Below are 22897 nucleotides of genomic sequence, written 5' to 3' on the forward strand. Positions count from 1 at the left end.
CTCCAGGAAGGATATGATTGCCCTCCGCTTGATAGGGTTATTAAGCCCTTTTATGTTTAACGTGAGAACCTTCATGCTAGCTTCAGCCATGGCCAGTCTCTGTTGGGGCTCTGCATTTGTAAGGAGGTGCCCCCAGCCCCCCCGCTCTGCCCACGCCCCCTTAGAATGTAACACACCGGAGCCCACCCCCCAACCCTCCCCCCTTCCGCTCCCTGTCCCCAGCCCACCAACCCCCAACCATCCCCACCTCCCCCTCCCTGCCCCGTCGAAGCTCCCACACCCCTAGCCCCCCCTCCTCCTTAACGGCAACGTCGTTACCCCCACTTGCGTGCATAGTCCCAGGCCTGGTAGTCCGCCCCAAAGGCCTGCGGCGAATTTACCTGGTGAAGCGAGCTGCCTTGACGACCCTCGTGGCCCCCCGCCCATTCCCCACCCCGGGTTAGCAATGCAGATGTGCTTTAGAATCCCCCTCCCCGTATCTCCTCAGGCCTTTGGTGAAGTATCCTTAGCGACCTCTTGGATTGCCAAGGCCCTTTCCTGCGTTATGGTGTGAGGGTCCGGTTTCTGATCCGTCACAGGGGAGCATCTACGATGAACCGTTTGCCATCCTCCTCTGGTGGCATGTTGTGACCGTCTTGGAGACGCAGGCCCCTCTGTCTGCTCGATGCCCAACATGACACAAGTGTCCTGAAGCGATCGCAGTTGCTGCAAGACACCATTCCACTTGAAAATTAGGCGGAAGGGATGTCCCCAAGAGTATGGGATCCCTTTGTCACTCAAGAAGTCCGTGGAGACTTTAAACGCTTTTCTTTTTTGGAGTGTGATGGCTGACAGGTCTTGTTACAAGGCTACGGGATGTCCTAAGTATTGAATGGGCTGCTTCTGCCTCGGTTCCCGTAAGATTAGTTCTGTGAGCGGGAAATCGGGTAGGAAAGCGAGAATGTCAGTGTGGGGTGCGGGTGCCTGCCTTGCCAGCCCTTCTCTGTGTGCTCTGTCAATTCTTATGTCAAAATCCACTGCCTCCCCCAGGATCTCCCGAGAGGCCTTGCAGGTAACCAGCGACATTTGCTCCTTCTTCTTTGAGTGGTATCCCCCGGACCCTTATGTTGTTCCGTCGCGACCTGTTTTCTAGGTCTGTACTTGCAGATCGACCTGTTGGTCCTTGAGTCTTATGATCTCCTGGTTTAGTTCCACCTCCTCGCTCCTGGCCTGGTCCGCTTCCTCAACCGCTGCCAATCTTTCGCCCAGACCATCCACCTCTCGGCTAATCTCTCGGACCTCTCCGGCCATCTCTTGTTTCAGTGCGTGGAAGTCCTCGCGAAGAGAATTAAACAAGGACTCTAGAAATGATTTTGTGATGGGCACCTCACCCTCGCTCATGTCATTATGTGGTTTCACCGCATTTGGAGACGGCGGTCCTTTGTCCCCTTTATTTGGGCCCTTGCTGAGCATCTCCGGGAGTGTGCATCCCCCTTCTTCTGTGAGCTGGCCATATTGCTCCGTCTGCTCCAACTCCTGTGTTTCGTGCCCCTCACCCGGCCGCGTTGGGCGATGTTCCACCGCGTTCTCCTCTCAGTCCGAAAGCACGGCTCGTTATCTCACCCGCCCACTGGTCTGGGCTCTTACGAACGTGAGGCACCTGTCTGCTGTGCACACTCATGTCTCCCCAGCAGTGCCCCCACCACCGAGGCCCCAGGAGCAAGCCTCTCCGCTTTGCGCGATGTGCCCAGGGAGCAGGGTCTGTATGGTCACTGGGGGGCCTACCGGGGAGTCCGTTTCCCCGTGCCCTTTATGTGCTGGGGCCTCCTGGCCTCCGTCGGGGAACGTTCGTCGGAGCCCTTACCCTCCGCCTGATGTTTGAGTGCTCCGCTTCTATTCTAGTGGAGTTGGGGCTCCTTGGAACACCCCCGTCGCCTCTGCCAATGGTGCTCTGCCTTGCAGGTTTGCCGGCCGCCTTCTCCACTCCAGCCGCCGCTTGGACCGGATGTCAGTTGCGCTCCCGCAAAATGGCACCTATAGGCCTCTCAGGAGCTTCAGCACGGAGAAAGCTGAACCCAATCTCCTCACCTGGGGAGCTTGCCTGGCTCCTCACTGCCCGCCTGAAGACCACACTTCCGCCCACCTCTCCAGTGCGGATGCTGCAGGGTTCGTGGGGTACCGGGAGGAGTGGGGCCCACCTCCGTCTGTCGAGGCCCCACAGCCCCGGTCTCGATTTCGCGCTGCTGGCACCCTTGACCCACAGCAGAACTCGGGGGTGCCCTCGGCTGGCTACTGTATTTTGCGGACTCCACCGCCTCTCCGTGCTGGAAACCTGGGCAGTTGGGATGACGCCGGGCTGATGATACCGGTTCAGAGCCCCAAGGCCTCTCGCCGCAACCCACCTCTGCTTCTGGGCGGCCGACCTGCCTCCCGAGTGCCACTGCCCAGCCAACGATGACAGAAGGGATTGCACTCCGCTGCAGGCGCTGCTCGACGTACCTGGAGTGGGGCCCGTAATATCACTACTGGGCATATGTTGAGGCCTCCCAGTCTCTGCTGGGGTCCGCTCATTGTGGTTACGGTCCACTGCTTATGGGTAGCTTGATCCGCTGCTGCTGTGATGGTATGGGGGCTCCTGTCAGTGGTTCCTGCCTTGCGGGCGTGTCGGCCACCGCCTCTTTGCCAACCACAACTCCGTCCGGGCGTCGGATGCGCCCTCACAAAATGGCTCCCAATAACCTCTCCGAGGCTGTCCTCCATCGCGCCGCAGCCCCCGTCCCTTCTCCTTAGGTGTGTACCGGCCTCAGAGCTGCCAGCTGGGAGTCCGCTCCAGCGCAGACATCTTCGATGCGGACACAGGAGGCCCCGCGGGATGCCGGGGTGGGCCCGATTTCGGTGTTTCCGGCACGCCTGCCCCCCGTCGGCCTCGGGGATGCCTTCGGCCAGCTACCTTGCTGCGCGGAATCTGCTGCCTCCCCGAGCTGGAAACCGGGGCCAGCGGAGTGTCGCCAGGCTGTTGGTAAAGGCGCAGATATTCAAGGCCTCTGCCACCACTCACGGCTAACTCTAGGCTACCGACTCGTCCCCCGGTCGCCATTACTCGGCAAACAGCGGCGGGATGTTGTTCGCTCCAAAGAAGGTGCCCGCTCCTTGAATTGCACTCCAAGACGGCTCCGAGGGCTCTGCCGACCCCCACACCACCCGTGGCACTCCGCAGGGGAGGATTTAGCTAATATTTAGCCCCCGGGGTGAGTTCAGCACGGGGAGCCCTCGGGAGTTGCTGCCGCCTAGGTCGCCATCTTGGCCACGCCCCCAACTTACATTTTTTTTAATTATTTCTCTAATTCCCTGTATTGGATGTTTGTCATTTTGGTATCATTTTCTTCAATAAAATATTCTCTATTTTTATAAATTGGAGTGGGATATTTATTGTGTTGTATTTTTTACTTTTTTAACTGTTTTGCTGTTACTAAATGCTTTACACGTATTCTCTTAATTAAGCTTGTCTGCACTGTGCCATAGCTACCAAGAGTTAAGCTCAGGTTTAAATTACTGAAACAGTTTACGGGACCTAACAGGGTAGTGCTTTTATTTCTTGTAGTGGACCTCAATACATCCCAACTAATAAACCGCTTTGTCACAATAAGCAACAGAAAACACACAGCCTGCCATTACTAAAGGCAACTTAGTTTTGAAGGGGACGGTAACAGCAGTTATCAGCCCCATCAGAATAATGAGATTTACTTATACTTGGAGTTTTTATCCCTCCAGGTAAAAGTCTGAGCCAAAATGGAGAATTGCCAGATGAATGGACCAGGAATTACTGATAACCCTTTTTTCCTAAGTTCTTAGGAGACCCTCATTGCCTAACTCGTTTTGGGCTGGATTTTCCCTGCTGGTGGAGCTAACAGTGCTCCCAGTATCAGTAAACGGCTGGGTTGGGAAATGCTGGTCTATTTCCCGGACCACTCTTGTTAAGCGGCATAGGGCCAGATGTAGGTAATCCAGATTTACCGATTCTAAAATACCGAATTTTACTGATTCGGTATTTTAGAATCGGTAAATGGGATGTAGGTATTAATTCGGTAAGTATTACCGAATCAGTAAGATTCGGTAACTACCAAATCAGTATTTACCGATTCGGTAAGAGCCCCATAGGAATGAATGGGAATTACTGAATCCGTAAATACCGAATCAGTAAAAGGGGGAACACATTGAAGGGTGGCAGTGTGTCACTTTGACACCCTGTTGCTCCCCAGAATTGTGTATGGGTGCACATGTGGCACATATACATGCCCTAAGGGCATGTATGTCTGCCACATGGCACAGTAATAATTTGCAAAAAATTACTTCTTTTGGGGTTTTCGCTATTTACCACCAACTTGTAGTTGGTGGTAAATAACGAATCCTAAAATGGGAAAAGCACTCATTTGAGTGCTCCCTACATTAAGGATTCGGTAATTTACCGAATCGATATTTAAGAATTCGGTAATGTACCGATTCTTTATATTACCGATTCGGTAAATTACCGAATCCTTAATTTAGGCCCCTACATCTGAAAAGCCTAATTCCAGTCGGTAACGGCCGAAATTCGGTCATTTCGGCCGTTACCGACCAGTATTAGGCTTCCTACATCTGGCCCATAGTGCTGAGAAGCAATCATTACGACTTCTGGACCTATCTCTCACTCCTATATTTATAGTTCGTTTACTCACGAATCCTGATTTGTAAAGATCTTGTCTTGTTTTGCATTTGTACAGGTCGTATCCTTGGCTGATTATGACCACGTGGAAGAAGTCACCAAAGAGGGTGTCAAGAAGTTGCCATCGCCGGGCTACCCGTTAGTCTGTGTGACACCATGTGACCCTCACTACCCCAACTATGTTGTTATGAAGGAACGTTGTGATGACGCCGGCATCAACCAGTCCTCCATCTTATTCAGTTGGGAAGTAGCAACCCCCACCGATGCCAATGGGGCCAGATCTCCATTTGAAACCATTACGGATAGCACGCCTTATACAGCGGTCAACCAGATGGTACGTGCGGATGAGCTCACAGGCAGATAAAGTCCAACAGATTTGTGTCCTTATGCATGAGGAAGTATGAGATGGAAGTTTTGTTACATTAACCGCATAAAATTAAGGAGTGTTTCCGACTGTAATGATTAGGAATATTGAATCCCTTGCATATGAAAAGTATTGCCTTCACATAGGCTAGTTTATGTTACAATGGGTTATGTTAAACTGCCTTTAGTACTGCATCATATCGCTGTTGGTTGTCTGCATATAACAGTTGGCTTTTTGCTATATGGGATAGAGTAAACTACTTATTATGATGTAGCTGTTTAAACCTTTTCACAAATATATTTGTTTCTGCGTGTAGATTTATAGCCACATTTATGATATCTGAATGATGACGAACACTTCTAAGTAATCATTCTGAAATAAAAACAAGGAGGAATATATTTCACTGTATGTACTTTTGCCAGTCTGATCAACTACAGGAGTTCATTGAGAGAGCCATCCCATGTTTATGCCCAGGTTTGTGGGTGCTTTATTTGAAAGCAATTGCACATTTTATCGCAGAATAATGGTAGCAATGGCTTTGTAGTTGTGAAATAGAAGTTTAGCAATTCTTTCCATTAAAGAGTCTAAACACTTATACTACTTTTCGTCCGTTTGCACCTTGTATGGTACTTGACCTCAGAAAGAAAGCTGTATGCAGCCATATTTTCAGCTTGTTCCTGTAAATCATTTGGGACTCGCTTGTGGGAACTGCAAAGAAGGTCTAGAGCAGACAATTATGTTAAAATAATAACTTTGCCACTTTCTTCCTTGTACATCTAGGCCCCCTGTTATTTTAGGTTTAGTTGCTCAAACAATAGATGCAATATTGACAATTAAATTAATTGTTATATAACATAATGTGGCAAGATATTCAGAATAATGCGTAACACCAGTCTGGTAGTATATTGTGAGATTATATAATAAAAATTGTTGGCCCGCAGTTTTATTACTCATGACGTGTCATATTTGTACAACTCCCCTGGTTACCTTCTCAGGCCGGGGTCATAAATCATTATCATACATTATCACAATTGGTTATCGCTCAGTGTCATTTGGACATCATAAATTGTGGGTCATAAATCATCGGGTATCATAAATCATTCTGTCATAAATCGGTCATCATCTTGTTGACATAAATCGCTCTGCCTGATCGTCATAAATCAGCCGCCCTAATTCATGGTCATAAATCATCGGGCTGTCATAAATCATTTGGTCACAAATCTGTCATCATTTTGTTATCACAAATCATTCTGTCTGGACATCATAAATCATCAGCTGGCCATAAATCACTGGTTTGTCTTTTGCTCATTTGCATATCCTAGGGTCGTAAATCACCCTGGCAGCTTGTGGATTGTTCTTTGTTGTTTTCCACGCCCCTTTGCGTGTGGGGGTTAGCCTTTTCCCGGATCCAGGCCCAACTCGCTACCTTGCTAGTCTCTCCTGCGCCCTGCCGTCTAGCGGGGGCTGGGCTGCGAGTGCCGTCTCCGTTTGCTACCCCAATTTTTCGACAGGCGTACTCACCCAGCCGTGAGGCATCTGAGAGTGAGTGGCCCTCCTTCTACGCACCGCCCTGTCGGTGTGTTTCCATAACCAAACCAATACACTTTTTGTTTCCGCCCCTTTTGGTTGGATTTGCTCTCTCTTTACTGTCTCATCGTATGAGGGTAGCCTCTTCCTGGAGTTAGGCCTCAGCTCGCTACCATGTTGGACTCTTTGGTGCCCTGTCGTCTGGCAGGGGCTGGGCTGCGAGTGCCGTCTCTATTTTCTACCCCTTCTTGTTAAACCGCTTCACTCAGCCGTGAAGCATCCAAAAGTGAGTGGCCTTCCTTCCACACACTGCCCGGTGTGTCTCCATCACCAATCGTTGCACCCCTAATTATTTTCATCCGTCAGCACTGCGACGCTGCTGTTGTAGGTGTGGGTGGGTGGGACTCAAAATTGTTGGTGCCGCTCCCCCAGCTCCCTGATGAAAAAGGGTGCCCACGGGGAGCGTCGCCTTATATCTCGCTCCCCCCTTCCATCTTCCCTTTGTACTTGGGGAGGGCCCGGGCGCTTTTCGCCGCGCGGGAGTTTCTGGTGGCGCTAACCTGCACAAACTGGATTTGTTCCTTTTGGGCTCGGGCGGCCTTTAAGGCGCCGGCCCTTGAGGCCCCCTTTGGGGGCTGCCTCTGCTATAACGGCCGCACTGCGCCCATTCCCGGAACCGTACCATACCCGTGTACATGTATTACTACACACAGCCAACAGACGTTGTTTTTGTGGTGGTTGTTGGCCGCAGTTTTATTACTCACTACCAGCCCGTCTCGACGTTGTCCGGGGATGAAATAGAATGTCTGCAATGCTTTCAATTTGCAAGGCAATTTATTTTTTAAAAGTTACTCTGAATCGCCCCATCACTGGGCTCAGGCCCCGCGTTTTTTAAAAAACGTACTCTGAATCGCCCCATCACCCGGCTCAGGCCCGCGTTTTTAAAAAAAACTTTCTGTGAATCGCCCCATCACCCGGCTCAGGACCCGCGTTTTAAAAAAAACTTACTCTGAATCACCTCATCACCGGGCTCAGGCCCCGCGTTTTTCAAAAAACTTACTCTGAATCGCCCCATCACCCGGCTCCAGCCCCGCGTTTTAAAAAAAATGTACTCTGAATCACCCCATCACCCGGCTCAGGCCCCGCGTTTTTAAAAAAAACGTACTCTGAATCGCCTCATCACCCGGCTGAGGCCCCACGACTCAGAATCGCCTCATCACCCGGCTCAGCCCCCGCCGAAGAATGCATCCACTGTGAAGCCGTGTCCTCAATGCAATATGGGAACGTTTGTGTCCGCTGCAGACGCGTACGTGTCTGTGCGCTCCACCTGACGCTCCGCTCCAGCCGACGGCAAATAGACGCCCCATATCGCGTCAACGTGCAACGCCCACAACAATGGTAAATGCAACGCCCACTTGTATTGGGACGACGCCCACTCGTATTGGGACGGCTCGGCTCCATCCGATGGAAATTACACTCCCCACATCGCGTCAACGGCCAACGCCCACATCAGTGGTAAATGCAACACCCCCTCTTAGTCCCAGCAGGCCGCGCCCATCGCTCTATGCACACGCCCATGCACACGCCCAAATGGTAAATGCAACTCCCCCTCGTATCGGGATGGCAGTTCCAGCATGCCGCGCTCATCGCTCTATGCACACGCCCATGGCTTTCCAGGAGAACGCCCACGCCCACAACAGACTACTTTTCCCATAACGTTCTTTCCCCCTTATAATGTAGATGGTGGCCAGCTGTATAGCCTATGTCCAACTGCTGCAACTGTCCTTTCCAATGCTGTATTGGGTGTTGTGATTGGTGCTGTGGTTCCTGAGATTACCTGCCTCAAAGGTTTGGGCTCTCTCTTTATTATATTAGTATAGATGACGTGTCATATTTGTACAACTCCCCTGGATACCTTCTCAGGCCGGGTCATAAATCATTATCATACATTATCACAATTGGTTATCGCTCCGTGTCATTTGGACATCATAAATTGTGGGTCATAAATCATCGGGCATCATAAATCATTCTGTCACAAATCGGTCATCATCTTGTTGTCATAAATCGCTCTGCCTGATCGTCATAAATCAGCCGCCCTAATTCATGGTCATAAATCATCGGGCTGTCATAAATCATTTGGTCACAAATCTGTCATCATTTTGTTATCAGAAATCATTCTGTATGGACATCATAAATCATCAGCTGACCATAAATCACTGGTTTGTCTTTTGCTCATTTGCATATCCTAGGGTCGTAAATCGCCCCGACAGCTCGTTGTGAGAAGTTGGCCTGGGATATGATGTTCACTATTCTAGTGAGCACCTTGCACCAGTCCAAACAACCCTTATGGTGATGGTTGTAAAGTCAACCTTATAGACCAGCTATCCTAGTGGTAGCATGGACAAAAGCAGTCTTAGGCTAAACTCAAGAGGGCATGTGAAGCCAGCTGTTTTACCATATGCAAACCTTTTAATACCAAATGAAAGGACACCACACAGGTTATATATTCAAAATATATATGTATTTATTTCTAAATCAATCCCCTTAACTCTTTATGAGCACAGGAGCACAAGCGCATAACAAGTAACCTAATATAACATACAAAAGTTGCACAAATATGGATAGGCCCTGGTGGCCCGCTAAACCATAAACTAAAATAGTGGTATAAGAACCACGTCACAAACAATGGTAAGGCCTAGGGCCTTGGTAATCGCTGGGGCTACACTGGACTAACAGCAGTTAGGAAGTGGGAGGCCCACGGGATGCGGGTGCAGTGTCTAAATGCATACCTGTGTACACATAGAAGTCAATGGGTGCGTAAAGTTAGAAAGTTAAAGAATTAGGAGTCTTCCGACTGGACTAGAAACTAACCACTTGAAACTAGGAGAGTTACTCTTTACAGGAGCACCGCAGTACTCGCGTTACCTTACCTCACCCACAGGAAGCGGGCGCATAGGTGTCAAAGTGTGTCGGGTTTCGTCGTGGAGTTCTATGGAGCCTTGGAGAAAAGATGCTGCGGGCGACCGGGAGAGAAGAGTCCGGTTGGATCCAAGGGTGGATCGAGGATGAAGAGTACCTGAAAGCAGAGGGGACAGAGTCTGGGTCACTAGCCAGTGACCAGGAAGGAACCAGGAAGGAACCAGGAAGGAACCAGGCGATGTCGGGAAGCAATCAGGTGATATCGTGAAGCTTGTCTCTGCAGCCACGTGGACCAGGAGGTGTCGACGACGACCAGGAGCTGGATACGGACTGTCCCACGAAGGCGCTCACTGTTGGTGGTGTCGAATCTCGATTCGGAGTCAACAGGCCTTGGCAAATGCAACCCACGCAGGAATCGAAGATGGTTTCTTACTCAGGCCAGCAAGGACTGAGGGGCTTCTCCTTCGCAGGGAAGCAAGGGCCAGTCTGGAGCAACCAGACCAGCGTTGGAAATTCAAAGGTTCGTCGTCACAGAGGCCACTAGCCAACGAGCAAGTGACCGGACAGACGCGTTGAGCAGGAAAATGCAAAAGGGGACCACGCAGCACTCGGTGAGTGTGAAGAGGTGATCTTCGGTGCAGTTGGTGCTTGGGGCTGGGGCTTCTCAATCCCCAATGCACAACTTCGAGGGTGCCTCAGAAGTTGTACGGAAAGCAATTCGCTGGCTTTTCCAAGATGGCCGGTCCTACGTCTCTCGTCGCCTCCACGGGTCTCAGCTTTGCTGTGGCTGTGGATCGGGCTGTTGGATGTCTGGAAGTCCGGGTCTTGTCAGGCTCTGTGTTCAAGCTCCGGCGGGAGCAACGACAAAGCAAACCGTTGAGCGCTTGATGGTGCCTGCTTGCACAGGGTGGTCACTCCTTGACCGCAAGGGAGATTCTTCAGTCTTCTACGTCGAGTAGGATGTCGAAGGGTCCAGAGTTTCGTATAAGAGTTTCAGTCAGGATTATCTAAAATCTAAGGACACAGGTCCTACCTATATACCAAATCTAGGGGCTGGATTACCTGCTAGGTCCCTCCTACGGGTGGGACCCAGGAAGGGGGTGGTTACACCCCTTTCCCTTTGTCCAGTTTCGCACCGGTTTGAACTGGCCTATGCATGGGACACCTTGTGTGCCCCAGGCAGTGTCTCGTTTCATTCAGCCCTCCCTGCCCCAATCCACTATCTCCTGTCTGGGGTGGTGCTAGCACCTCCCTGTGACAGGAAACCTATTGTCCAAGCCTCTCTCGCTGGAAGGACTCCCAGCAGCAGGAGGTCAGACTTGTGTCTGTGGCAGCAGCATCCATTTTGTGATGCTGAGGCTCTGGTTAACTTTAATCGGGATTAATGGAAGTAACATGTCTTCTCCCTTTAGAAGGGTGGAATGCTACCCCCGTTGCCAGAACTGGCGAGGGGGTAGTATTCCAAAGCGTATGACACCTCACACGACATGTTTTGATAAATCCAAGCCAAACCAAAGTTAGCATCTGACCGCGAGGTACATAATGCACTTAAGAGTATATGGTATGGCAATACCCTAGAACAGCTATAAGGACATGGTTCCGAAAGCTGCAGACAGGCTCAGCTAATGCTAGAGCACCATCTCACATAAAACCACGCACTCTGCCTCCAGGACTGTTAAGGCCTGCCATAGGAGTGACTTATAGGTGCATATGTGTCTAGATATAAGGTTAGATATAGGAATACTATACCTAAGCAAGGGGTGATTACACAACCTTGCCCCAGCTGACTGATCAGCCTGTTGGGTCAGTTTGGATGGCCAGCCAGGGGTGGCAAAAGATATGCTGCAGCCCCTGATAGGCCTTGGATGCACCTATGCCCTGGGTACCTATAGTACACTATACAGGGGTTCATAAGGTGACCCAATATCCAATTATGTATGTGCCTAAGGTACATGGAGTCCATTTTATAGAGAGAGCAGATAGCCTGGGGCCCTGATTAGCAGGATCCCAGGCCAACTAAGTTGAAAACCAGCTAAACACAAGGCAAAACATCTGGGGTAACCATAGTTAGGTATCCACCTTCCTACACTCTTTGATTGTTCTTTGTTGTTTTCCACACCCCTTTGCGTGTGGGGGGTAGCCTTTTCCCGGAGCCAGGTCCAACTCACTACCTTGCTAGTCTCTCCTGCGCCCTGCCGTCTAGCGGGGGCTGGGCTGCGAGTGCCGTCTCCATTTGCTACCCCGATTTTTCGTCCGGCGTACTCACCCAGCCGTGAGGCATCTGAGAGTGAGTGGCCCTCCTTCTACGCACCGCCCTGTCGATGTGTTTCCATAACCAAACCAATACTCCATTTATTTCCGCCACGCCGCCAGGGAGGCTTCCGTCTTCCTGCGGCTCCCCCTACCCTGTGTCATCTCTTTGTGCCTCTTTTCCTTTTTCTGTGGACCTGCACTCTGCTGTTGTACCACTCGAGCGCTGGGGTACCCACCTCTAGCTGTATCTCCAGGAGGCTGGTGTCTGGAAAGCTCTGACGGCACTCTTCCTCACAAAAGCCATGGTGTGCTCTGCTCCGTCCTTGTCATTCTGCGTGGCACACTTTTACAGCACCGTCTCCTCTCACCATGGGTCATACATGAAGTTCGAAATTGGGACACAGTCAGATGCCGCTTGTGGAGGCGTGATACAACATATGTTACTTCCATGACCTCCACCCTCATTAGTATTACGTTATCCCGGACACATTCTTTTACCACATTACTGTGCATTTTGTTGTGGCACTTTCGCATTGGACATTTTCCTTTTCATCCCGTCCACTACACTGTCATTATTCCTTACTTTGGGGCGCGCCCGAGCACCGTGCTTGTCCCGCTGCCAGTGCAAGTGGGGGTGTGGAACTACTGCCTGCATTGTAATTTATTTCTCCTCTGTTGGAGTCATCTCGCCCTTTGCTGCTTGTGCAGTGCCCCGTTCTGGTGCATGCTCCTCCTTTCGTACTCGCCCCATGCAGCGCACACCACTTTACTACTTGTTTCCTATCTTGGAAGAGATCCTGAGTAGACGCTGCCGGGGTGCAGGGGGCCACACCTATGTGTTTGCTCTAGGTTGTGTTAGTACATTCTAGTACTAACATATTAGACCCTTTTTGTATACATGCCAACCCGCTGAACTGTGCATGTTTCTATTTTCACGAGTTAACACAGCTGGGGTCCCCGGGAACATAATCCCGCCCGCCCGTTTGTAGAGTGCATGTCTACCCCTATCTAGGCACTGGTTACTGGTATTTATTGTCGCCCTACTCATGGTCATGATTTAGTATCAGCCAGCATAATCTCCCTGCATGTTACCTGTTCTGTGCAGCTGGCCTCATAACCCTCACTGATGTATGTCCTGAATAGACTTGCGACCCCTCTCGCTCAGATCGTGCCTCAGCACACTTTATCTGTGACTTGAAACACATGCTTTAGGACTGTGGGCTGCGCGGACTCTCGACTGCTTTTAGGCTACATTTGCTGCGGCACCGTTAGGGTTTCACTATTGTGGTAGCGCGTTTGTATTTAGAACTGTTCCTGAGCCTCAAGGGGTACCTGCCCTTAATCAGCGCTTGTTGCGACTGTGTTCTCCACCGTTACCCAACCTTGGTGCCAATTACCTTGCACAAGGAAAAACGTAGGTCCCCAGGAACTGACTAGAACTCGTCTGCCTTTGGGCGCCCTACGGTGATCTGCCCCCCAGCGTTGTCCTCTTCAACCATTAGGTTAGTGCGTTCGACCGCCGGAACTACGGGGGGGGGTATTATTCTTATTTCCTACTAGCAGTTCAGTGTTTCCATTAACCTCCTCGCCTAATTGTGGGTGGAATAGATTCCCGCCATGGCCCCTTGTGTTCCAGAGAACAGGAACGGTCAGAGATACTTAATTAGCTGTTAACTCGCTCTGATGTCACCAAAGGGGAGGCTTCCATCAGCGCTGGATGCCCGCTCCGAGGAATAACCCACTTTAATAACAAAAAAAACAGAAAAAACTCAAGCACACAGCTACTGGGGGTCTCCCATCCAAGTACTAACCAAGCCCAACCCTGCTTAGCTTCTGAGATCAGGCGAATTTTCTAGAGCTTTACCTAAGCCCTTTCGCGCTACACAAAGGCGCCTTCATTTCTGATAGGAAGGGGGGGGAGATTTGTTCAGAAAACGGATGCGGAGCTTCATTGCCCTAAGCTCCAGACTGGGTTCGCAGCTTTAGCAAGCGACTGCCCTATTAGTGAGGCCAAGTCCTCTCCTTACGAGAAATTTTTTCGCCACCAGGCAAGTCAAGATTCTGACCTTTCTTTGTTTGGAAGAAATAGGCAGATAGGGATGGCCGCACCAAACATCTGTGCAATGACTTTCCACCCAGGTAGATGATTCTGTGCTGATACTCCCACTGTTGCCCGCCACACGCCAGGGGTAATCATGAATACCGGGGTCGTTTTTTAAATTCCACTACTCTCTGCAGTGCAACTATGCCCCCACTTGTGTAGATGATCGACAATACAACTTTAGAGGGCGGGGCATACCTACATTGCTGCCCCTTCACTTGAAACTACGCACCTATATGTTGTGCTAACACTCCTATCAAATTATTATTATTCATATATTTCTTTTTCTTTTTCCCAGGGTCTACACTCGCGCTGATGCCCATACTTTATCTGCTTTATTAGATTTTTTCTAAGATCATTGTTTAAGTTGCAATAAGACTTTGCTGAATTTTCTGTCTGTAATAGGTCCAGCTGACATCATATTTAGTAACTTCTCTTTGGAGTGACATACTCTTCCACTCTTTATTTTGCTGCTGTTTTACCTTTAGATCTGCCTGTAAGTTGCTTTTCGTAAGGGAGCGCCGTACATCAACCAGTGCGGGCCAGCCCCACTGACACATGAGCACTGCGGAGTGCCTGATTTTATGCGCTAGGCTGGCACACGCCATTGCTGGATTCACTTCATGCCAGCGACTCACTCGCACCTCGCTCCATCAAGCGCTTAGCCCGCTTCAACATTTGCGTTACCTTGCGACTACTGCTGTCCATTCCCCACCTGGCTGGAGGCCGCCTCTTCTTTTCACATGCTGCCTGGGGAGCTGGGAGTCATGGGCACGTTTCATTGCTCTCGAGGCCTGTTCGCTGTTCCGGGTCACTCCACACTTCGCACGTCTTTGTCTCTGGGATGACGCAATGCCCCTCTTTCGATACCAGCTGTTGGTTGCGAGCCGGGCCGCTCAGCCGGCATTACCACTCACCGCCAACAACGGCCCGCATGCATGGAGGAGGGCTCATTGAAACCACTGCAGACAGGATGCCACACCGTCCAAGTACCTGTGGGGCTACGCTCAGTCCCTGGAGCCAGTAGCGCCGGTAATTGTCTGAATCGGGTTATGAGGCGCGTTGAGTTACCTCCTCACGTATTTTTGGCGCCCACTCCACTCCAAATTGTTGGTGCTGCTCCCCCAGCTCCCTGATGAAAAAGGGTGAGCTGCCCAGGGGGAGCGTCGCCTTATATCCCCCTCCCCCCATCCATCTTCCCGGGGAGGGCCCCGGGCGCTTTTCGCCATGCGGGAATTTCTGATGGCGCTAACCTGCGCAAACTGCTCTGACTGCATGTTGAAGCACAATTTACAGACCATGGTTTTCACAAACATAGTTTGGAGTAAGACCACAAAATATTGTTATTCTTTTGAGAAGTTGTATATAGAAGCTTCTGCTGCAACATCTCCCCCATTACTTTCAGTCATTAACACTTTTTCACCATTTTATATTCAAGTCCATAACAGCCACTGATAAGTGGACTTATTTTCGGGAACTCGGGGAATACATGCCTGAAGAACCGAAAGAGCTGCAGGCAGGGCTGATGTGGGCATGTGCACTGCTGGCGTGAAAGAAGGCGTAGGTTTCTTAAACTCGAAGTACCCTTGCACGTTCTACATCAAGTCTACAACTTGTGCCTCTCACCGGAGCACAAGGAAGAAGATTGCGAGGCCTGTCGGTCATTCCAATCAAAAAAGACTCTTCGGGCGTGGTCAAGATGGCGAGCTAGGAGGCTGCACTTCCTCGTGGCTCCCCGCTCTGAATTCCCCTTTTCAGCGCATTTTCACCCCAGTTTTGCGCGAATCTAAGCCTGGAGCAGTGCAGAAGCGATAGGTGTGCGGTGCCAAGTTCTGACGCCCCGCAGACACTCAGTGGAGCGACACGGTGGTCCGGGGCTGGCTGCCGTGAATTGGCGGCTGTGTGAGGCGGACGCCGCTGAAGGTGTGCCTGATCCCCACGGGAGACCCTGCAGCTGGAAGAGTCGCCACAATCAGTCGCTGGCTGGCCGGGCGGTGCCTGGGGAGTCAGGCAGAGGTGGCGGAGCGAGGGACGGAGACCGGGAGTGCAGCTGGTGAGAGGCCCCGAGGCGGAGGTTGTAAAAATCGAGGTCCGGGCGTCTGGGCCTTCCGGCTTCGACCTGATCAGCGGCTCCGGTGTGCCCCAGGCGACGGACGGGGGCTGGACCCTGCTGTGCTCCCTCGGGCTGTGGCGGGGAGCGGAGCACCGGCCGAGGCGACACGGGCAGAGGAGAGCGGATCACAGCGCCGGTGGTCGGAGCAGCTGGAGGGCCCTGCTGGGGCCGGCGTGAAACTTGACACCGAGGCTCCTGGGCCTGTGGGCCTGGCGCGGAGGCGGCCTGAGAACCGGCGGATGGGCCCAGCGGCGGAGCCTGGCCACAGGGTACATCATTATGTCCGGAGGTGAGGAAAGGATAGTGGGGGCCACCGGAGGGACTGCGCCCTAACCCCGCCACACGTCCAGCAGGTTCGGGTGCTCTGGGCAGCCTGGGAGCGGCCGGATTGTCGTAGCTGAGGACTGGAGCAGAGACTGGGACCCCTGTTGGGGGGGTCGGGCGGGGGCGGCAGCCTTGGATCCTGCCTGCACCTGTGTCCACTTGTGTTCTGAGAAGGTGGGAGCCCCGCTTCTAAGCACTAGCAGTGCACCCCCCCACAGGAGGGGTTGACTGGCCCGCACTTTATAGCTCGGGGGCTGCCCGAGGACCAGAGTAGGGGGCCCTGAGAGTCTAAGGCAGCTGCTTTCCTGAGTACTGGGAGGACCGGAGGCCAGAGTTCCCGGGGTGGAGCGGCGCGGTGGGCGCGGAGGGCCTAGTCGCTGCTCCTGAATTGACTCAGTGCCTGGGTCTCATACCGCGGAAGGTGGCACCTCGCCCCCAACGTAGCATTCTGACGCACCACCGGACTATTCTCCCACACAGCCTGTAGAGCTAGCTTGGGTGTCCAGGGGCCCTCAGCAAGGCGGTGGCTGGTGCAAAAGGTCAGCGGTGCTCTCGCACGTACAAAGGGGTCCGGTACTATAGACACAGCACCACGAGAGTGATACTCTGCAGGGAGGGCCCTGCGACAGCGTAGTCCTCCGTGCTATCTGCTCACCACGGCATGGGTGGGTCATGGCTATCACAAGGAAGAAGGGGGAGCGCTCCCTCAAGGACATACTCATTAAATCACCCTCTACAGGGGACGCCGGTGGGGTGTCTCTGCCGACTCCTCTGCCACCACAGACACCGATGCCTATGGAGACCCCTATTACGAGGGAGTTCTTAGAGACACTGTTCAACACTCTCCGGGAGGATTTCCAGTCACTAAAGCAAGACATAGCGGGCGAAGTACGAGAAATTCGCAGAGATGTTGATGGACTGGGGGAGCGGGTCATCGCTGTCGTTGAGAGCGCACATTCCAATTGCGAGGAAATCGAGGCCCTGCAACAGGAAATCATTCGCCCAAAGGAGCAACAATTGGACCTTCAAGCACACGCCGAGGACCTAGAAAATAGGTCCCGGCGCAATACCATTCACGTCAGAGAAGTCCCATCACGAGAAGAAGGGTCTGATATGGTGGGTTACCTACAAGGCCTCTTCTGAGACATTTTAGGCGAAGCTGCTGACTTCGAGATACGCATAGATAGGGCACATCAGGTGGGCTGGGTAGACGGGCGCCTGTCCCGCCTCCAGACATTCTGGCTATCCTACCAGACTTCGTCCTAAAAGAGCGTATTTTGCGGGAGGCCAGGAAGAAACAGCCTCTCCAGTACCAGGGTCATTCGGTAGCTCTCTATCAAGACCTCGCCTCCATAATATTACAAAAGAGGAAAGCCTTTAAGGAAGTGACCTCCTATCTGAGGGGCAAAGGGGTACCGTATTTCCCTTTCGCATAATTTTTAAGTGGAACGGCAAGTTATCCCTTCAGGAAACCTGCGACCTGTTGGGCAGCGAGATGCGGAGCCGCGAGTCCTCTCCCCCCTCCAACGCCACGACCGTCGAGAGATGGTTGGCAAACAGTGGAACGCAGGCGTTCTCCCAAATCTGTTATGAAGCCGGACGCGATGGCGGTGTCTCAGGAAAGAGAAGCCGCCCTGGAGGCGGTGAAGCGGGATACCTCCCCTGTTGAGTGACTGTACAATAGCAACCGGGGTGTGCATAGCACGCAGCTTTAAGGGTCTTATTTTGTGTCAGAGCAACTCCCCCGGCAGTCGGGGTCCAGGGCCTTTTTCGGCGGGCAGTGTATGCTGCTCCGGTACAATTATGTGCCTGCTGGCCAGTACTTACAGCGTTGCAGCCTCCAGTCTACACCCCTTCTCCATGCTTACACTGCGACTAATTACTATCTTTTTCTACACTCACCCAGTGAAATGCGAGGGTGAGCGTAACTGCAAATGTCTGTGTCCCGCTGCTTCTATATCCCCCCTCTCCGTGCTCCTACTTTCTTAGCGTGCTGTGGAACTTCAGTCCTGTTTATCCAGCTCGCCGTCCGTCTCTTCTTCAGTCGGTTGTTTGGCAGTCTCTCTACGCTGTTCCCTCAACCACCCTTTAATTGCTTGCTGCAGGGCTTTCGGGTCAGTGAACAAATGGGACTTCCCCTGTCGGTTAACTCGTAGCTTTACAGGGTACGCATTGCATAATCCAGGCCCAGATCCCGTAGCTGTGTCTTAAATGGGACAAAATGCTTCCACGCTTCCTGCACCCTGGCAGTGAAGTCCGAGTATAGCGAGATCTCAGAGCCCTCGAACCGCAGCGACTTCTTTTCCCTTGCTAGGCGCAGAGCTGTGTCCCTTTCTCTATAGTTGAGTAGTTTTGCTATTATTGGGCACGGCGGGGTACCCGTTCCACCACGAACATCGGTGAGAATACTCCCTCCCCAAGCAGGGTGACCAGAAACTTCTCCACAAACAGCTCCATGTTTCCTGTGGTGGTCGTCTCCGGCAGCCCTGTGATACGTAGGTTGCATCGCCGAGAGCGGGCTTCAAGATCCTCGGTCTTCTCCTGCAGGGATTGCATCAGTTTGCCGAGTTGTTTGTGTTCCGCGTCCCACTCTGTGTGTGCTTCCTCCACTTCCGTGATCCGCCTTTCCGACATGTCCAGTCGTTCAGCATGTTTATCAATTCTCTTCGCCATTCTATCCATTCTGTATGTCAGAGCGTCAATTTTCGTGCCTAAGGTCGTAATACTGTTCTGAAGACCTTTCTCCATGGCTAAAAGTAAGCTTTTAATGTCCGTGCCAGGCTTGTCTGTTTCAGCTGTTAGCGTTCGCTCCCTTTCAGCTTCGGCTGCATCTTGGGATTTCGAGCACCTTTGCTCAAAGGACAGTTTCGTCTGCGTCTTGTCGTTTCTGCCCATGCTGTGCAGTAGCCTCCGTGAGGTGCGTTCAATTACTGTGCAGAAATGATGTATGCGGCAGTAAGTGGGGTCACTCTACAATTCTAGGCACCCTCCAGGCTCAGCGCTCAATATTACTGTTCTCCGACAAACTAACAGGTCTGCCCAGCACGCCTGTATCTCGCTCCAGTCGCGTCGCTCAGCCTTGGTCCCACCTCGAATACCCCAGGTCCAGGGTCCCGCCGCCTTCCCTATAGTCCTTAGCTAAATTGGCTGCGATGTTAGCCTCGGGATTACCACGCTGGCAGGGCCCACGTCCCAGTACACTCTCTGCTCCCAGCGTGGGGTGCTAATGGCCGTGTGGGGGATGCTAGTCTCTCTTGCATGCAATCAGGTCAGGCAGGTCTCTGTAGGCAGATCACACCTACCCTCCGCCGCACACACTTTAGAGCTGTCTGCAAGCCGCTCACGGGATCCTTGGGGAGTCTAAATGCCCGTATCTCCTTCCTCGCTGTGAGCCCCTTGGATAAGCGCTGCCGTCTGTATCCATCAAGGACAGGCCGCGCTGTTACGCCGAGGCCTTAGCCTCAGCCGCCACACCGCCCACTACCGCTGTACGGTGCAAAGAGGCACCTTGCCTCTCTCTTCTCGGGCTCGGACGGCCCGTGTAATGCACTGCCCCGCACCTCTAGGCGTCCGCACCTCTAGGCGTCCGCTATCTCGTCCTCTCTCTGACGCCGCTCCGCACTCGAGGCACTCCACATGGTGAATGGAGGGAGGCGGGGGGCAGCACCACTCAATCTCCCGACTCCGGCTAGGCTGGAAGCGCCCGCCGTCCCTTGGGCTCAACTCCGACCACAGCCGGGCCTACACCGGGCCGGCACAGGAGCCCGCGCCGCACGCAGAGCAACGTCGCCCTGCCTCGCCCAGCAACTCAGTCCGCTGCTGCATGGCCCACTGTCTCTCCGTTCCTCTTCGGCGTTGACGATTGACTCCGGCCTTTATGGGAGCTCAAGCTACTTCTTCAGGCAGCGACTCTGCTTCGCTTCGTCAAGGGTGGTTATAGCAGGTTCGATAGGCCCGAAAGAGGCAGGATTTTTAAGGATAATGATCACGGCTCGGCGGAGCTCGAGGCTCAAGCGGCCATTTCGGTCGCTGGGCTTCATTTCATGTTTGGATTTGCCTGAATGGTACGATATCAAAGACCCCAAACAGTTTCAATATTTTCTGCTCCGTCATTGGCTGCTCCACTCAGATGTGCGCCCCGGGGTCAGCCATAACCTTACGACCTTCGAGAAATGGCTCCTCTCCAAGCACTCCGATTGTAAAATGATCACTGAACTGTACCCTCTGTTGCTTCCCCCTGCATCACGAGACAAGTCAGCGGGTCAGCACCGCTGGGAAGCGGAACTAGGACGTAGCCTTTCGCTAAAGGAATGGCAACACATTTATTATAGGGCGCACCACACAGCAAGGAACATGGGGAGTAGGGAAGCGGCGGTCAAGGTGGCCATTTATTGACATTTGACACTGGCCCGACTGCATCAAATCCATCCTGACCGTAGCTCTGACTGTTGGAGGGGTTGTGGAGAAAAAGGCAGCTTGACACACATACTTTGGGAGTGTAGGGAGGTGCAGGAGTTTTGGGAGGAAGTTCTCACAGATGTGGACACCTATTTTGAAACAGTGATTCCCCGCTTTCCCGCCTATACTCTTTTGGGTTTGCCTAACGCACTTACTTTTCCACTTAAATCTTGAAGGGGGAAACAAATGGGGCTAGCCTTAGGGGCAGCTGTACATCATATCTTATCTCTCTGGGGCTCTAAAACACGGCCCTCGCACACTGGGTGGCTGCACAAGTTATGGTACACTATTGGCATGGAGTGCTTGCAAGCCACCCTCACGGCCTCGACAGCATCCTTTCACGAGGTATGGCGACCGATTATTTCGCTGCTGACACAGGAATTTAATGAAGTGACTTTCCCCAAATATCTGCGGTTACTTAGGCTCACAGAAGCTCCGACTCCTGCGGGAGGGTCGCTGGATGTGTAACCCACTGTTCATACATGACGCATGGCACACCGGTTCCGGGGTGGGGGGTGGGGGGGGGGGGTAAGTTGGGCTAGGGTGGATTGGTTGGGGGGAGGTTTGGACACCTGCGAATCGGGGGAAGACGTGGTTAATGTTTGCTACAGCACCATTGGCATTCATAGACCGGGGACAGGTATCTTACTTCTGTCTCTGGCACTTGCTGATGGGATATCGAATGTACATGCTGAAGCTAGAGACTCGATTCTTTTTTTTTTTTTTTTTACTTTTTATTGATTTTAAAACAAGAAAACAAAAGAACAATACAAAACAAGGCAGTACAGTAGAACGGGTCATCACGTGGTCTGTGGGGGGGGTACATAGAGGAATCAAGCGGTAGTGCAATGAATAATTGGGGGGGGAGAGGGGGGGGAAAGGAGACCAAAATATATGCAAAACAACTATATTCCTGCGGAGGAAACGTCAGGTTGGGAGGAAGACAAATCATCATCAAATTCCGACATTGGGGGAGTACATATATCTCCACGGTATGCGTTCCATTGGGTCCACACTTTCCCCCACTTGCCTGGTCTGCCACAGGAAACATACACAGTTTTTTCTCGAAACATGCACCAATCCATGTTTTGTGTCCACCCCAGAAGTGTCGGAGGCCTCTGAGCGCCCCACAATTGGGCAATATCACGCTTGGCTATCATGTTGCCCAGGGTCGCCCAACGGAGCTGCGCTTGATTGTAGTCATTCGGCTCCCAGACGTTCAACAAGCATCTTCGCGCTTCAGGCATCAATCGCACTCCCGTGACCTCACTCATTACTTCATGCACGCGGTTCCAATAACGTAGCACAGCGGGGCATTCCCAGATAATATGAAGGAACGTAGCCACCATACCGCATCCGCGCCTGCACAGAGACTCGATTCTTGAGTATGCCGGATGGACTCTGGTGGGGCAATGGGGGTCTATCCCTGATTTATTGTACCTATGTTGCTTTAATACATAAAATCAATAAAATAAAGGTATTAAAAAAAAAGGCGGCTCAACAACGAGGAGAAATGCAGCGCCAAAGCACTCAACATTCTCCACATATCTTCGGAGAAGAATCAGAACATGAAGCCACAGCTGCGGAAGAAGAGGAGGCCTTTGCGATCGCAGAATCAGATTCTGACCTAGAGATCGAATTGCAGTCCGAAGATATTCCAGCAGGACAGGTGGTTGTGAGTACTAAAACTCCTGTGCGCCATGAACTGTTTTCCACTAAACATAAGGCTTCGGCACCACCTTTGCCATTGTGCCTTGGTCAGAACCAAGACGATGTTTCCGATGCCCCGCCTTCTGTCCCGGCACCGAAACAAACGGTCAATCCTTTTGGCTCGGGATCCAGTGAAGACAGCTCGTCTTTGGATCTGAAACATTCCGCTCCGAAAGACAAGTCTGGTTCGGCACCGAAACCAAAAGAAGATCTTCCAGATCCTCCGGTGCCGATCTTAAATGTTATGAAGGACAGATTAGACTTGAAACAGAAAAAGCTATACATTAATCCTGAAACTGGACACATTTTAGCTGAAACGCTTTCCAAAAGCACAGTCAGTTAAGAGGACACTGTATTTAAGATTCCCCTTACAAAGAAGGACATTGCTACAATTCCTATCCTTCCTACTTTGCAATCCCCTCCACCTCTACCATCTTCACCTATAAC

General features: G+C 52.0%; 1 protein-coding gene across 1 annotated transcript in view; it reads left to right on the forward strand.

The window, feature by feature from the left end:
• FRAS1 (Fraser extracellular matrix complex subunit 1) overlaps positions 1-22897 on the forward strand; it is a 1313599-nt gene that overhangs the window by 549158 nt on the left and 741544 nt on the right. The window contains exon 16 of the mRNA XM_078676362.1: positions 4740-5015. Coding sequence (XP_078532488.1) covers positions 4740-5015 — 276 coding nt within the window. The remainder of the gene's footprint in view (positions 1-4739; positions 5016-22897) is intronic.

This window comes from Lissotriton helveticus, chromosome 2_1 (assembly GCF_964261635.1).
Source record: "Lissotriton helveticus chromosome 2_1, aLisHel1.1, whole genome shotgun sequence".
Taxonomy (NCBI): Eukaryota; Metazoa; Chordata; class Amphibia; order Caudata; family Salamandridae; genus Lissotriton; species Lissotriton helveticus.